This window comes from Phyllostomus hastatus, unplaced genomic scaffold, assembly GCF_019186645.2.
Source record: "Phyllostomus hastatus isolate PE091 unplaced genomic scaffold, TTU_PhHast_1.1 phas_scaffold_1066, whole genome shotgun sequence".
In the NCBI taxonomy this organism is placed as follows: domain Eukaryota; kingdom Metazoa; phylum Chordata; class Mammalia; order Chiroptera; family Phyllostomidae; genus Phyllostomus; species Phyllostomus hastatus.
The window spans coordinates 6,495,104-6,512,962 of NW_025334004.1; the positions used below are offsets into that span (position 1 = coordinate 6,495,104).

At 40.3% G+C, this 17,859-nt stretch overlaps 1 protein-coding gene across 7 annotated transcripts in view; it reads right to left on the reverse strand.

Moving 5' to 3' along the window:
- The window catches only part of CPEB3 (cytoplasmic polyadenylation element binding protein 3), a 177,528-nt gene that overhangs the window by 38,582 nt on the left and 121,087 nt on the right, over positions 1-17,859 (reverse strand). For all 7 annotated transcript variants that reach the window (XM_045854203.1, XM_045854204.1, XM_045854209.1 and 4 more), the window contains one exon: positions 11,190-11,308. In XM_045854203.1, the coding sequence (XP_045710159.1) occupies positions 11,190-11,308 (119 nt within the window). The remainder of the gene's footprint in view (positions 1-11,189; positions 11,309-17,859) is intronic.

The following is a 17,859-nucleotide window of genomic DNA, read 5'->3' on the forward strand; positions in this document are numbered from 1 at the left end:
TACTCTATGAATATATTTTCTGGCCCTTTAATATATTTTACACACACACACACACACACACACACACACACACACACACGTTTTACTACTTTTTAAATACCATACTTTATAAGCTGACTCAAGTACTTTGTAGAAAGGGGCAGAAGATAAATAAAAGAATTATCTTTGTTTCTTTAATAATTAGTTTTGAGATTGAATGAAATTAGAACTCTGTCCTAATTCAACATTAATTTTTGAATTGATTTGAGAGAGAGAGAGAAAGAGAGAGAGAGAGAGGGAGGTCATTTTGTTGTTCCACTAATGCATTCATTGGTTGATTCTTATATGTGCCCTGACTGGGGATAGAACTCACAACCTTGGCATATTGGGACGACACTCAAACCAACTGAGCTGTCCTAATTCAATATAAATTTATACCAGCAATACAAATTTCGCATATACAGGGATCAGTGTGTGTGTGTGTGTGTGTGTGTGTGAGAGAGAGAGAGAGAGAGAGAGAGAGAGAGAAACAACTCTTCCAGTATATTGTCCAATAGGCTGTCGTAGGCTATATATTCTGGGCAGGAAAATCCTCAACATTCAGAGGAAAAATGTAGAGATGTGACCAGAAATGGTGAAAATTCCAAAACTGATTCTCCTTCCTGGAGAAACCTGACCACATTTGCTTATACAGATGACTCCACAATGCACCACCCATCAGCTCTCCAGCCAGGCAATGCTCTCACAGCAGGGGTTACACGAAACCACACGTCTGCAGGGCCGGACAGGCAGCACAACTGTGCAAAGCCACCAGCACAACAGCAGGCAGGCAATGACACACTGGATAAATCACTCCTTCTAAAGGAAGCAGACACTTTTCAGCTCTAGCAAGCAGCTATAATTTGCAGATGTGCTGTCAGACTTTTCCATTTTTCAAGAGTAGCTAGATTTTTATGTAAAAATTCAAAATTTTAAAATGTTGGAAACTAACTCAAATGTTCAAATCACTGTACAGGCTAAACGAAACTGTCTGCAGGCAGGCCCATCCATCCTGCAGGCCCCGTGTGTGATTGCTGACCAGAAGGTTTAGTTATCACACAGCTCCACAGCACTTCTAAGAGAAAAATACAAAATGGCTTTTCTTTATTTCTTTCTGAAGCATGGATTCCTACTGAACCTCTGTTGCGGGCCATGAAACCTACTTCTGGCTGAATTATTTGTCTTCTAAATTTTTGTCTTCCAAATTAACAGCCTGCTTTATATAACTGCTTATCTCCAAAAGCAAAATCTTTTTAAGGATACAGTAAAAAACCAAACACAAAGCTTGGCCGTATAAATTTATAGCATATAGTAACTCTAACAGACTTCAAGAGATCTGAAAGAATGTAACTTTGATAATATCAACAGTTATTATCAACAATACTAAAAGCACTAATTTTCCTTTTCAAGGTTTCCCAAGTGTGTTCTGTGAAGTGCAGGTCCCCAGGGTTGTTCTGCCAGACCAGCAGTGTTTGGAAAAAGGTATAAACTATCCCTTCCTTCTTGGAGTTTCACAGCATCTATTGGTGTATAACAACTGAGGGCACTACAAGAAGTTCTATAGGCAAGAAATCTGTTGAAATGTTTTTTAACCCACCATTTCAAAAATTACCTCTATGGAACCTATCTTTTGCATAACATCTGTTAATATCCATACTTTGATGTATCAAAATATGGAATAAGTTTGAACTATTTGAACAAAATGTTGAAACTTTAATCCAAGACTTTTCCTCACTTCCTGCTATTGCTCTGAAAGGGTTGCTTCTGTAGAAATTAACATTAAATGGTTAAGAGTATAGTAAATTTAAATACTAGACAACTGTTCAAAGAACTGAAAATTTTCTGACTCAACTGCACGAAAGAGTTGTTAATAAATCAGTTTGACTATTTTGTCATCAATAAAGAATAAATTATCTAATTATAGGTCTATATAGAAACTAAAGTTTTGTCCTAGTTAAAACTAAAAGTCATTATTACTAGGAGTAAGATTATGTCAGGTGCTAGAGAAAAAAATTAAGAAATGCTATTTGGGTCACTTATTTTGACAGGAAGCTGTAATATCATTTCCTAAAAAAAATTTCATTGAAGATTTCGAAAGTCTCTATGTTAAAATTAAATATAAATGTATATTATTATATCTTTAATAATAGGATATGAGAAAACATAGTTGGAGTAAAATAGTTTTTAACACGAAGCTTAGAGCTCCCAGTTTCTAAACTTTGCTAAGCCTCTATAAAGCTATAGAATTCTCTTAGCTTGGACCACTGTTTAAAATTTACATATTCATCTCCCAATAAATAATGTTACCTTGAGCTCATTTTGAACGTCATACCCTATACTCCACCCTTGTCTGGCTGTCTCCTTAGATTACAAACGTCAGTCCCGTGAACAACTCCTGCACAGCACCTTCCTTTTCAGCTGTTCATCTCAAGCCTGCTCCAAAAAGCAACCACACTGCTCAGTCAACAGTGCAATCTGGTGGCCAGCCCAGGAAACTAAATGACCAAAAACAACCTCATTGTTATTTGTTCTGTTTCCCATTTCCCATAAAGCACATGGCAAAGACCACCCCTCCCATCCACTCAGCCCCCAATTTCCTTTTTTCCTTTTTTCAATACTCTTCAAATTCCTACTTAAGCTCTTCAGGGAAAAGTCCATTTTTCTTTCCCTAATCCTACAATCCTTTCAATCTCCATGAATCAGAAACAATACTGCAGAACTATCAGCATCCCGACTCTTCTGACAACCAGGATGAGTCAGCTAAACCTAGGTCCGCTGACATGCAGCTGCAACAGCTCAGCTGTGGTGGTAATGAACTCAGACCCACTCCAGTTGTCAGCGATTCTATTTTAAGCACCACAGACCTCACCGAATGACTGGAGTGCCCCACAGTATCACAAATAAACTAGTTTGTGGTTTGTGAGGCATCTTTCTCTCTTCCATGGTGTGAGGGGCTGTTTTATTATTATTAACCACTAAAACTAACAGCCATAACAGCAGTAACTTGTGGTTTAGACTCTTCAAAGTACATTCATATTTGGTATCTCACTTCAACCTAGTTTTTACCACATAGCTCCTCAACAAAAAGGTCAGCCAATTGCTAGGAGTTTAGATGCTACCTATGATTCTCAAGGGCTGCCCTCCAGCCGATGGAAAGGAGGAGATGCCTTCCCTGTGTCTGCTGGGGGATGTGGCCAGAAAGGAACCCAAGAGCTGATCAGAGTCATTGGCTTTGATAAGACTTACATACCCTGGGCAGCTCTGGGGCCTCCAGTCAGAACTCCACTAGGCCTTAAAGCAAAAAAGCTGTAAGTCTCCTACTGAGACTATTCCTCCCATTCCTTAGATAAAAGTATAGTCATGTGTTGCTTAATGAAAGAGATATATTCTGAGAAATGTGTTGTTAGGTGATTTTGTCACTGTGTGAATGTCATGGAGTGTATTTACACAAATCTAGACGGTACAGCCTACCACTGTAATTGTATGTGCTACATTTTTATATGGCTGGCAGCACGGTAGTTCATTTACACCAGCATCCCCACAAACATGTGAGTAATGCATTGTGCTATGACACCACGACATCACTAAGTGCTAAGAACTTTTAGGTCCATGATAATCTTATGGATCGTTGTTGTAGATGTGGTCCATCGTTGACCAAAATGTCATTATGTGGTACATGACTGCGCCCCATACAGCCTCATCAAAGCCAGGATTCTTCTTAGACAAGGAGCCAAAAGTAACCCTGGGGAATTCTCTTCTGCTGTGCCTGAATGCTCCAGGTCCACTCAGGGTCAGAAACAGTCCAAGAACAAAAAGGCATCTGCACCAAGCTGCACAACCTTCCTGACGCATGGAAACCACGGGCGGCTTACAGCCCCCACTAGGACCTTCAGTTACTGCTGACCAATTTAAACAGCACTCTGTATACTGCTTCATAAGGGCACCCAGCACAAAAATACAGCATGCATAAACTGTGCCTCCAAAATGGCGATGCATATCCTTCCTTTATGCTTGGCTTAATAAATTCATTATTACTTAAATGCTATGATTAAAAACTGTACGTATAGCTGGAAATTCAAGGGAACACCTTCCCTCTAAAGGCTTTCCTGACTCCTTCAGGAACATTGACCACTTTGCTCTTTGAGCCCCTGCCGCCACCTCACCAAACACAACTACTCCCTATGATACATCTATCACAGCACCTGCGACTCCTCACTTCATGTACTATCCACCTATTTCCCTCCATTGGACTCCAGGATCCTCTAAGGCTAAGGCCATATCTCTGCAAGTGTCCCAATTGCCCAGCACAATGCCCAGCTCTTAGTGAGAGCTCTGTACTCATCAATAATCTGGTGAATTAACAAAGGTTTTCCTGATGTGCAGACACTGGTGCTTCAAGATGTCCAGTGGGTACCCTTCTACATCCCAGGTCACCCCCCTCACTAAACTGAAAGCCACCTTCCAGGGGCATGGAAACATAGTAAGTCTGACCACCAGTGGGGTCTCTGGACTTGAGACTAATCCATGCCAATTTCCGATGCCACCAGGCAACCAATCTACTGATCAATTCTACTCAGTGATCAGAATTACCTAGTGCTCATCATTACTGCTAATGCTACCACAACAGTTAGAAAGTATAAGCATGACAGATGAGTCCCTTTTGAAAAAAAGAACTAGAACTTTTAAGCACCTACACTGCACCACTGTGGCAGGCATTTTACATATATGATTACACTTAAACTCACTACAACTGTTATGCTGTAAAAATTACACCTACTTTAGGGATAAGAAAATTAAGGATCAGAAGAGTAAAGTCAAATCAGGACTGAAACCCATAGCTTATCTGACCCGAAGCCCGTATGCATGAGCAATCATGCCATGTGCCTGCAGGGCTCCCCGTCCTCCAAGCTGCTGACCACCAGTCACGCTTGCTGACAGTCTCCTGGACGAGTCAAAATGCATTTTTATTTGTGAGTGATTAACCTCTCCCTTCTTTCCAAACTTATTCTGTCCATTTTCAATGCACTGAAGTAGTAACCGATAGACTCCACTTAAATCGAACTAACCCAGCTGTTAGAAAAGCTCAAGAAAATGATTTCGTAATGAAACTGGCACTGTATTTTAGCTATTTCAGCTATTTTAACTTCCAGGTTCACAGCCTCAGGCAATTGTGCTCTGCAGCCATAGTTTTGTCCAGTGTCTATATAAATGTGTATTTTCAGCTCCACGGTACCAGGACAAGGATATTGTTATGGGCATGCTGATCACTAAAACTCTTCAGAGGAATGTACACAAAAAAGTTCAAGTTACCTAAGTTCTTCCTACGTAGAAGCCTATTCTTTGAGTGAGCTCCATGGAATACTAATTCCATCGAAATCTTCACAAGTATAATTCCAAGACAGGAATATAATATGCTGGATTAACAATATTATACAAGTTTATTTACTGTAAGACTTGTCAGAACTGTAATATATCAATGTTTCCCAAATGTTTTTGGCTATGAAACATTTAATTAATGGAGAAAATAGATATCAAATACACAAAGTAAGTGCTCATTAAATGATACCTATTATTATTATGAGCAAACCTTTTTGTTGGTGTTCCTTTCAGGACACCAGTGTTTGATGGAACAAGTGTTCTTCAGAACCTACTTTGGAAACCACTGAATATGATCCCTTAGGAGACAGATCAGCTGTTTTGTAAACTAGATACCATTTAGTATGCTGGAACTGCAGCATCTTTTAGACCTCCCCAGGAAGGAATAACAGTGTCCAAAGACTCAAGCACTAAAAAACTCTGGTCCCATTTCAAACTCAGAGAATCAGGGGGAAAACAGGATTTATTATGAACAGGAGCTACTTCTTTCATTTTAGAGGAGGAACCCTCCTTTGGAGAAATTCCTATGATAGAAGGTGCCTAAACCACAAATTTAGGTCAAGGATTCAAGGAACAAACAAATAAATGAGGAAAATCAGAAGTGTTGAAGATTTCCAAGGTGTGTTATAACAAAACCAGATTTGATTGAGCCAAGATAAAACTACAGTTGTTATCTTAGAAGGTAGTAGATGGAGAATGAAAGAGTTTTAGGAAATATATCACAGATGCAAGGACTGAGGCCGTCCACCAAGGTGCCCTGTCACTCAGCCCCTATCTACTTTTCCCAGTTTAATTTTTCTCGACTCCCTTTCATACACTTGTGCTCCATCTAACCAACCTAAATGTTCTCCATTCATACCACTCAGTTTCTCATTTCTGTGTTCACACTGTTGTCCTTCTTGAAAATGTCTATTTACCAAACCTCCATCCCTTTCCTAGCCAATCTCTAAACTCTCTTACTCCTTCAAGGCCTAGTTCAAATGACACATCATTCAAGAAGCTTTCTTTTATCACTCCAGGTATTTATAAACTCTCCAAAGTACTCAGTGTGTATATAAAGCTTGTTTTATCTATCCATTATACTATTAACTTTTTGACACAGGATTTTATGTCTGATTCATAATAAATTCTGATTCATAGTAACCAGTACAAACGCCTTGCCCACAGAACACACTCAAAGGTGGCTTGAAGGATGGAAGGCAGGCAAATCATTTGAACAGATGACTGTATGTGGGCTGAAATGGCTGCAACAGCAGGTACGATTCGCTATAGATGGTGCAGTGATCAGGGAAGGCTTCAGGAAAGAGATGGCATTTGAGGGGCATCTTAAAATAAGGGAAGGAATTAGAAATTAAGATGGGAACAGAAATATTTCAGTTAATTAAATATGGGGTTCAGAAGTAAAGCAGGAAAAGGTAAAATGGGAAGAAATTTAAAGTCAGACTGGGAAGGTATCGAATGCCGGGAAAATGATCTGGGCTGCTTTTGTGACCAGAGGAATGGTCACAGAGGACTAAATAGGAATGACAGATAGACCAGAGGACTAAAGAGGAATGATTGAAAGTGCTGGAGATCCCGCTAATATATAATATATGGGGGCATGGGAGACCAGCATGATAGACAGCATGGGCAGATTAAACCGGCCTCCATTTTCAGCTTCCTCGCCCCCAACATTTTTTAAAAAATTTTGTTTTCAAGTTTTAAGAGGATGACAATGTTACCAAAGCAATGAGCTTTATGTAAAGAACTGACTTTACATAAGCACTTCAGTTTGGTAGGGCAGTTTTTAAATACCGGGGTGGGCAAAAGTAGGTTTACAGTTATGAGTACAACATACAGAGCTCATTCTTATATTATTATTTATTTACTGTATTATTTGTCTTTTTATTATTTCATATTTTTACTTATGATTTAACTTTTAGGTAATGATGACTGTTAATTTAATCTAGTTTTGCCCACCTCTGTATATAGCAAAATCAATCTTTCATATTTCAGCATATTTATAAATTGTGATGCGCTATAAAGTAGGAGGAAGCAGAAAACTTCTCCAATGCTCTTTTCAAGGTGTTTACTACCCCACATCTCTGGCCAAAGTGTTCTAAGAAGGTAAGACCCATAAATCTCCTTCCTTGCCCTGGCTGGGGGGTCTCAGTTGGTTAGAGCATCATCTCACACACCAAAAGGTTACGGGTTTGATCCCGTGTCAGGGCCCATACTCAGACTGCAGGTTCAATCCCCCGTAGGGGTGCGTATGGGAGGCAACTGATCACTACTTCTCTCACATCCATGTTTCTCTCTCTTTCTCCCTTTCTGTCCCTTCCTCTCTAATATCAAAAACATATCCTTTGGTGAGGATTAAAAAAAAAAAACAACTCCTTCCTTAGCTCCTTTTCAAGGTTACTCTTTTTCAGCCCCTATCTCTGTTAGACCCTTCTAGATTTCCTGCTCTATCAGTTTGCTGTGTTGAACTTTCAGGATCAGTCTATTTATACCTCTTTAACAAGAGAGCCCAGAGTCTCAATGTCTGCCCACTTCACTGGACACCTGGACAAGGACGTAGCTGTCCTCTAAGATGCCTGGGACAGCTGAGCTTTGGAACTCCTCTTGCTGGAGAAGGAAAGAAAAAATCATGTATCTAGAAGTTCTGTACTAGCTCCTGCTCTTGCCAAGTTGTTTACCCATTCTTTGGGACTGAGAGGTCAATTAATCAGGCCACAAATACAATTTCTTTTGCTAACTTTCAGGGTCAGACCTATTCATAGAATATTCTGAGATTAGCCGTTTAATGAAAGAAAGGATATCACGGACCAAAAATATCTCCCTGATGCTACCTGAAATCCACTAATTAAGGGTTTAAGTTAAAAAAGGAAACATGATCTTAGTTTAAATCAGAGGGAACCTTGCTATCAGGCTCTGTACTAGGAAAAGGATCTGGTTAACCTAATCCCCACAAAGGGAACAGGGTTTGCTGCAGGGAGGTGGGTGAGGGAGAAGCATAGGGGGAAGGACCGTGGGTAGAAAATCTGTGAGCTCATTTTGGAACGTGGTATATCTTCAAGGAGAAATCCAGGGAGGATTGGAGAGAACTAAACAACAGAATGAGGGCACTGGGATCCCGAAAGGTAGCCAAGCTAAGGAGCAAAAAAAAAAGTGAGAAAGAGCCATAGCTCAGAGAATTTGGTGAATGAGCTCCAAAGGTTGACTTTACCTTGAGTTATTGCCAAGGTCCTCATTTACTCCCAAATGTTCAACCCAGGTCTCCCTTTTTGTGGGAGCATCCAAAGTGAGGTGGAAGGTACAGAAACCTGGCAGGGAAGTATGGCCAAGTGAAGTGGGAGTGAGGGACGTGTAGCTGAAGCACAGGAAGAGAAGGTTTCATAATGGAGCCACAGAGTTGGAACCAAAAATGGGATCCCGTTCATTAGAATTACAGGTGTTTGGGGACTTCTATGTTTCTCAGCCTACATTTTTTTTCAACTTGTTTATGCTGGAAATTCTGAGTATGCTTGGGTCAAAGAAATATGTGATCGGCAGCCACCATTCAGAATTCACCAAGCTCCAATAAAACTGCTTCACTTGAGCTCAGAAAATGAAAACTGCAATAAGGCAGAAATTTGTAGAAACACAAAAAATGAAAGTTAGTTTCTCCATAAACATTTCCAAGACAGATTACACTAATTATTTTCAAAAGTACTTCAAGCCAAAGGTAATACATGTGTTTGGAGTGAAAACACTCAGCAGCACTGGTGGTGCCTCCATAGCACCTCCACCTGAAACCATCACCGCTCATTCCCCTTCTCAAGACATGTCCAGTCCTGGTGAGGTTTGCCCCGACAAGGGCTAGTATCCTCCTCCTCCCACAGAGCCAGTGACGTGCCTTCCAAGGTACCCAGAACCTACGTGCTCCTCTCCAGTCTCCACCCTTCAATTCAACTGCTTCTTAATCTACTACAGGCATAACTATCACAACATGTGCCTCTACCCCTCTGCCTTTTTATATATGTACATGCATTTCTAATCCCCCCCTATAAGTCTACGAACAATCCCACTTTAACCCTTTCCAGTTCACTCCCACTCCCCTTCTACTGATGTGCCAGTGGCGGAGGCACTCTGGAGGTTGACCTTTACCTCTCAGACATATGACTCTGAAAACTGGGTTCAGTCTTTCTAATTTCACACTATTCCAAAGAGATTTAGGGAAGTTATATCAGCTTTCTTATTATTCACCCAGATGAAACCCTGCACACTCCCATGGCAGTCAGTCCTGATGTCTTCCCCATAACACACAGCCTCTCCACACTGCTTAGATTAAGACCAAAGTTAACAAAGGTTCCCTACTCTTTCTCCCCACCTACTGTCTGCCCCACCTGTATGCTAACCTGCCCAACAACTGTTAATTGTTGTCATAAAATGTTTTTATGGTGCCAGAATTTGAAAATTACAGTGGCATATTCATACTTGTTTATATCCTGTTTCTTATGAATCAATTATTCTAATACGCTCAATATCCCCATTCTTTAGCACCCCACCTTCTGTTTTACATACTGCAGTCTCCCCCTTCTAGGTGGCCAAGTCCCAGCATCATTCTCCTGCAACCAACTGTAAACTCTGTCCTAGATAGAGGTCATCATTTTTCCACACAGGGGTTACCATGTAGATAAGTTCTAACCTTGTTCTTCTGAATTCAATAGCCCTAAGTTAGACTAATAGCACCATCCAGTTACACTGCACAAGTACCTGACGTCACCAAATGTTTTCACATTCATTTTCCTCTTATCTGAGCCTCTTGACATCCCAAAGAGGGACCAGTATTCTTCCCATTTTATAGATGAGGAAGCCAAGATTCAGCAAGGATAAGCAGATATTTAAAGGCTAGAGTCAAGACTCTAACTTCTATGTCCAGCCCCAATTCTCTTCCCAAGCACATTTCTGAGAATACATCCAGCTGCCAAGCAAGCCTTACACTTCCAGTGTAAGTCTTACAGGGGATGCTGCAGGCCCCATGGTAGGTAGAGGCCTGGAACCGTATCACTATCTTACTGTATTTCCCACTCCTAGCACCAAGTCTTCACACACAAATTGCCCCTCCCAACTTCCCACAGATCCTTACTTCTTCTATGTTACCAAGTTCTTTTCTTCTGCTCAGAGAACATAGTCTTGCCCCTTCTCCATTGATACCCACTGTGCCAGGAGAAAGCAAGAAGTCTTCCTCTTATTCAATGACTTACTCAAACTCATTGATTCAGTAACCACAAACTGTAAAAGTGTACATTTATGTATGGCTTTGGGTCCATGTTTTCTGTCCTTCCCCTCTCCTGGGCTGTTCGAAGATATCCAGTTTAGAGGGTAAGCTCCTGGCCCAAAAGGCTCTGTTTGGCCAGCTGTGGGTACTCGCACAATGCCTTGCATTCAAAGGCACGTAAACATTGATGATTATGATCTTTTAAAAAATTACCCCTGCTCTTGATCTGAAATAATAATAGAAACCAGCTGCCAAAACCATTAAGAGCATTATTTACTTCAATTCAGAGTTGCTGAATAAGAGTTAGGTTAAAAGAGCTGTAAAGGGAAAGACAAGGGCACATTTGTTTATATGCATTCCCAAAGGTATAAAATGAAGTTCCGAGTAATTTGTTATTAGCTCCCATCAACAACAGTCCAGGTTCTACTGCATAGCAAGGTCACCCTGGGTGAGAGGGTCCTAGTTTCAGCATTCCCACTACAAGAAGGAGACGATCACTATTCCAATTGCATGTGTGCTCCAGAAAAGCAACAGGTGGCTTTGTGTTACTTACCGGTTTGTCTTTGATGGTGGGGCTTGACACACACAGGTACAGTTTCCCATCTTCTTCTAGGCAGGCATCTATCAAAGCTTGTACTGAGCTCTCCTCCTGGAACAGCAGAAAGGCATAGCCTTGGGGGGGAAAAATGGCGTGGGGAGGAATCAGTGAATTGAACTCAAAATACCAATTAAAAATTTACCTATTATTTTACTAAAATCTAAAAACTTGCAGTGGGACACAGGGAAATAATAGTTACTGATACCCTATTGTGCCAGGCATTGTATCAGGTGCTCTATAGACACTACCTCACTGCAGGCCTGACACATGCAGCAACACGGATACACCTTGAGCACATTATATACTAGGTGAAAAAAGCCAGGCACAAAATATCACAAAATGTATGGTTCCATGTATATGGAATGTTATAATAGGCAAATATATAGAGACCAAAAAATAGATCAGTGGTTGCCTAGGGCTGGGGGACTGGAGGGAATACGTACAGGGTTTTTTTGGGGGGGGGTATGATAAAAGCTTTCAAAAATTAATTATAGTGGTGGCTGCATAACTCTGTGAACATACTGAAAACCACTGCACTATACATTTTAAATGGTTGAACTATATGGTATGTGAATTACATCTCAACAAAAGTTGTGAAAAAAAGCGCCAAACAATAGGCTAGTGTGTTACTTCTGATGGTGATGCTCTGCTTCTCCAAGGATACTCTCTTGCCTCCTGACAGCATATACGATCTATAAACATGGGTGCTAGCTGCAGGGTTTCCATGGACACGGCCAGCTTTGTTCAGTTCAATTCAGTAAGATTCAGTGAGCAACTTTAAAAGTGGGACACAGTCTATGGATTAGGAAAAATCTGAGATGAACAAGACTAGGTTCCTGCTCTCAAGAGGATTATGCAGTAGAAGAAATAGATGTTTAGACAATCAATTGCAAGCTCCAAGTTGAGGGAGTTAAGTGGAGACAAAAGGTGCCAGGGGACCCCAGAGGAGTAAGGACTGTGACTTAGGAGAATCAGCAAAGACTTCAAAGAGGACAACAGACATTCAAAGGGCCAACTCTGCACTTGCTGCCACACTGGCATTCACGAATGACAGCTGAGCGAAGGTCCGTCTTGAGCTAGTCTAAGCCTGAGGACTCAACTATTCAACCTCTACAACCCCGCTAGCTTTGCTAAGTCTCTCAGCTGTCACCTCCACTGCCAGTTCTGCTACTGATCTCAAAGAAAACCAATGCAGTTCTCCTCTGGTGCGTGGCGTGCCAGAAAGATAAGTAGTGGAAAAGTATAAAACCCTCACATTCAGAAGATTCTCATACCTCAAAGATGTTAATCAGCTAGCCTAGAAGCAAAGCTCTCTGGAGTCCTGGGCAGTTTTAATGACACTGGCAGTGGATAATGAATAATGGGTACTTCTTTTTAAATCCTTTTTCCAAACTCCTCCTCTTCTACACAGAGCATCCAAGCAAACATAGCAGGAAAAGATCAAGTCCTACTCAGCCCACCAAGAGTGACCAATGCAAAAGGCAGAAGCAAACAAACAGGGAAAAGCACCAAGCCCACAGGAGTGAGTATGTGGATGCAAAAGGGAGGCCGCCTGCATGTAGGACCCAGAGCTGTTTTCTGGGCTTTGCTCTCAGCCTGGATGGGTCAGAGGGTTCAGCAGGGGGCCAGGCGTGAAAAATAAATCCTAACTGCAATACTCTAGAAGATAATATACCATTTCTTCATATCTTTTCTCTTGTGGAAACAGTATCAAACTATAACCATACCCCAGGGAATCTATTAAAAATTCAGTATATTCATTTAATGTGAAAACATTAATTCCACTTGCCAAAGACAGTATTAGAGAGGAGTGAGTTAAAAAATGCAAACTTCACAAGGAGGAGGTGTTAGAATGTGCTCTCAAACCTCCCGCCTCACCAGGTTAAATCCTGGTCCAGATTGTCCACAAAGGCCCTAAGGGGCACACAGGATATCCTGTTCTAGGACAGCACCCTGCCTGTGTGCACTGTGCACAGACACATCAAAAAGGCCTGGGCGTGGGGCACGCCAGTGAGCTGGGCCTGTCCCCAGCACCTTGCCACTGGAAGGCCACTGGGCTGACTGTCCCTTTCCTGCACGTCACTGCCCGCTCTCTGCAATCTTCCACATCAAATCCTGCACTGGGTTCAATTTGGGCATCAGAGGAAAAGGAGGGTATCTCCCCGGAGCAGCTGAGTAGCTCCCACAAAGGCATGCAGATTTCCACTCAGGCCTATCTCAGTCTAGAAGTCAACACTGGCAGTGAGCAGAGTAAAAACAACTCGGAGTCACAAGTAAAAGCCTACGACAATGTTATTACCAAGAAAAATGTCTACAAACAACTTATTTCCCTTTCCCAGGAAATGGTCCATAATATGCTACCAATTTCTTCAAGATGGCTCTTTTACAACAAATCATCTCTATGCCCTGGTCAGCAAGCTGCCACTCTCAATAATGACAATATTATCTTGGCACTACAGATGATGTGTGTGACTCAGGTCCAGCAATTTCCTTCAATCCTACTTCCTACCTCAGGCCTCCCAAGCAAAACAAAATGCACCAGAAACACTACAAATCACTCATGAAAACAGCCTTATGATACTTTCGCCTACTAAAACACCTTCTGATAGATGACCCCTAGGTCAAGCAAACCAGGATAACAACAAAATTCAGAGGATTAAAAAAAAAATTAGGGAGGAAGACTCCTTCCAATACATTTCCCTCTTGATCTTCAAAAATTCAAGGTCAAAGTAAACAAAGTAGAAAAAGATCCCTTCAAGAATAACAAGGTCAATGTGAGGTAGAAATTAAATCAATGATTTACTAAAAGGCAAATTCCACAAGGTACTATGAAAAGAGTTCTAGACTAGCAATCAGAGGGTCTGGATCTGGGTCTAAGACCTAACATTTACTGTGTGTGGTAACAACAGCTAGTAGCTACCATCCACTGAGCATCTACCACGCACCAGGCACTGCTCTAAGTGCCTTATGGGTATTAATTCATTTCATCTTCACACACACCTGGGAGGTAGCCCCTATTTTAAATTCTGTTTTACAGTTATAGAAATTACAGTGATTAAGAGACTTGTTCAAGGTCACCTCGTAACTGATAAAACTATGAATTTGAATATTAATTAAAAATGTCTAAGTCTTGGCTCTTTTCTCTGTAGAATAAAAATAAGTATTTGTCCTGATTATCTTACAGAAATGTATGTTATAAAATAACGTATGTGAAGATACTCTGTAAACTCTATATGTGAAGATAGGATATCATGCAAATGTCAATTTTTCTTTTATTATATTTTCAGTTATTTATGTGATATGTAAAATTAAGTTTTGCATATGTCTCACTTAAAATAGGGTTTAAATTAATGATATATACTTTTTATTTTGTATTTGCATACATTTGATGAATAAAGGGCAGTAATCTAGATAATAAAGAGAAACCTTAATTGAAGTTTTTTTGAATGACAGGTTGACTATTACTATAAACAAACAAAGTGACTGAATATTTGCTTTCATATGTCATTAGCCATTTCCACCAAGAAAGAGAATGCTCAGATGGGGTATCTTTGCTGATGTTAATACACTCTTTAAATAAAAACCTATTATACCTATAAATTAAGCTCTTCAAACTGTCACTATGATCTCAGGTTCTTCTATTAGTTTGAAAGATATAGAAAAACTTTTCCAAAAAATGATAAACTCCCTCACCTCTGAGCCAGAGAGATAACAGGGTTATAAAACTCCTCAAGTTTCAGAACTGGTGACCTTGTTTCCCAAACACCTGAGAAGTATGTGGGTACTTTGGAGACACGGTGACCTACAAGAGGCCCTCAACTCAGAGCCAGTCTGTGGGTGGAAAAACGGGCTCCGGGGAAGCGGTAGGAACCCTTGGCACTGTCACCACCACGGCCCTGGATTACAGGCAGAATAGATGGCACAAAACTGCTTGCTTTCCACTGGTGCCAAACAGGCTGGGGGAGGAAGGGCAGAATAGTGAGGGATTTCTGGACAAGCCTGGGCTGACAAATGCACTCCTCTGTGGTAAAGAGGAACAGGAAGGTATGGGGGGGATGAATGTGCTAAATTGGGAAAATTCCATTTTACTTGGCCACGTTTTTAAAGGGAAAATTTAATTAAAAGATTTTTTTCTCTTAATACTTGAAAACACATTAAGTATAACAACCTTCAAAATGTTCTTGGCTACCTTTCAAAAAACAAAGCTTCCTGAGTGCTTAAACACATAATTTTGCATGTTATAATTTTTAATACAGATCCCTAGTGCAAATAACAATCACCACCAACTTCATGACCACAAACTTCAGTTCCTAAGTGCTTAAAATGCGCCAGGCACTTTGCTAATTAATAAGCAAGCACTTTACGTCTGTTAGCTCTTTTCATTCTCATAGCAATTCTATGAAGTAAACACAGTTGTTATTACCACCATTTTACAGATGAGGAAACAAACTCCAAGAGGTTAAGGGACACCTCAGATTAAAATGTAAAAATTAAATTTAGAATTAAAACCTAAGTCAGTTTCCAGAGCTCAAACTCTTTAGCCATTAACTTACACTGTCTCACCAAAAATGGTAAGATAAATTTTCATGTGTCAATTTATTATTTATTGTCATTTTGTGATAATGATCATTTGCCACAGAAGTAACAACAAATAATAATAAACAAAGAAAGTATTTTAGTAACAAGAAGTGGTCACCCGAGCTTCAATCCTAAAATTCAAGGCTTATGTAGCTATATTTGCTCTAAAGCCCACAAAATCTAATTTAGAAGAGCTGAAATGATGAATTCCAAAATAATCATGAGAAGTTTAGATTTAGTTTTATTTAGGTCAATCAAATTTTCTTATTTAGTAAAGATGTTTATTGGTTTTCACTGTATTTTTAAGTTATATATTTAGAATGAAGGTTCTTGAGGGATTTAAAGAACAGGTATCACCAAATTAAATAAGATTTTAATAAAATGAATATCACTGTAACAGTAATAATCGACTTAAGCAAGAATTGTCAGTGTGCCCTAAAACCAGTGGGTGAATTTGGGGAAGGGATACAGGACAGTCACAAAATCTTACAGTACCACTTCACAGATGAGTGTTGCAAAGGGAGGAAAAGGTTCTTTTACAATGGAGGAATCTGGCAGATGAAACCTCAACCCAATGATTAAACTCAACATTACCAACAAAGGGTGAACTGACATCACAATACTCTGTCCACCCTGTTCTGTGTCCTTTGTAGGCACCACCTACATAGTCCTCCTGCTAACAGTGTTTCACCTGCATCTCATTATGAGGAAACGATCAGTAATTCCAAAGTAAATGAAAAAAGATACAAAAATTAAATCTAAGGCGAGCCTATGACCAGCTCTTGGATTAAAAAAATAATAAAACAGCTCTAAAACACATTACTGAAGCAATCTGGGCAACTCCTGTTCTCAGGAGACATGCTACAGCACTTAGGAGGGCCTTGACGTCTATAACTACTCTCAGATGATTCATCAACAATATATCCATACAGAAAATACACACAGGGACAGAAAAAAGAAAGAGAGCAAATGTAGCAAAATGCGAACAACTGGTGAATCCAGAGGATGGCTATATAGGTTTTCTTTGTACTATTCTTGTAACTTTTTTGTAGGTTTGAAATTTTTTTAAATAAAGGTTTGTAAAAATGATTTAAAAATTTAAAAACCACAATGTGGTCTTTCTGGAGAAGAGGGTAATATACCTCTCTCATTCTCTAAAGAGTTGTGTGGTCTTTACAAAGGCCCAACACTTCTTAAAATCAACTAATGCTCTTAGGGATTTATAGTTTCAATATCAACTACAGTAGGAAATCAATTCTAGCTTACAGGGCTGTGCCCTGAGCTGCTGCTGCCTTCAAAAAATGGTGGATGACCAAGCAATGGCCAGTTTCTGATTAAGTGAGATCAGCCTCAGAAGGAAGGATCCACGGCCTGAACAGGCAGAGAAATCTCTCCTTATACAGAATCCAGGCTCCCTGATTTCCTATGACCTTCCTAGAGAGGCCTGAAGGGCATCTCTCCAGACAGAGCTGCCTGAGTTCAGACTTTTTTATTTTTTTGGCACAAGAAGTCTGTTACAAACATTCTCTCTGACCTTGACTTTCAGGTCAGAGGACTTACCTGGTTTGCCTCAGGAGTCTGTCTTGGGATTCAATTCAATACCAGCAAAAATATTTAGAAGGTACAAGGTATGATGCTAGGCACTGAAGCCACAAAGATGAATAAGCTAAGGAAGAACCCTGCCCTAAAAAACTCAGCCTGTAAATAAATAAATAAGCAATGTGAACAGTGCTGTTTTGGGGATATGTCCTACAGAACACTGGTGAGAGACAAATGGAGCAGAAGCATACAAACATCAGGGAAAGCTATATAGCAAAGGCCATATCTGAGCTGGAAGAGAATTACTTTTCCAGAAAGTAAGGGCACTCCAAGGTCAGGAAGGAGCAAAGGCATTGAAGGGTCAAAGGGTCATTTCATGTGGAAAACATGAGTAGAGTTAAACAGACTATAGGATTGGGGGCACTGGGTGGGAAGAAGTAAAGCAGCTCATCAACCCTCTACCTGCTGCCTGGAGAAAAATGCAGGTCTCTGAACTGGATTTCTTAAA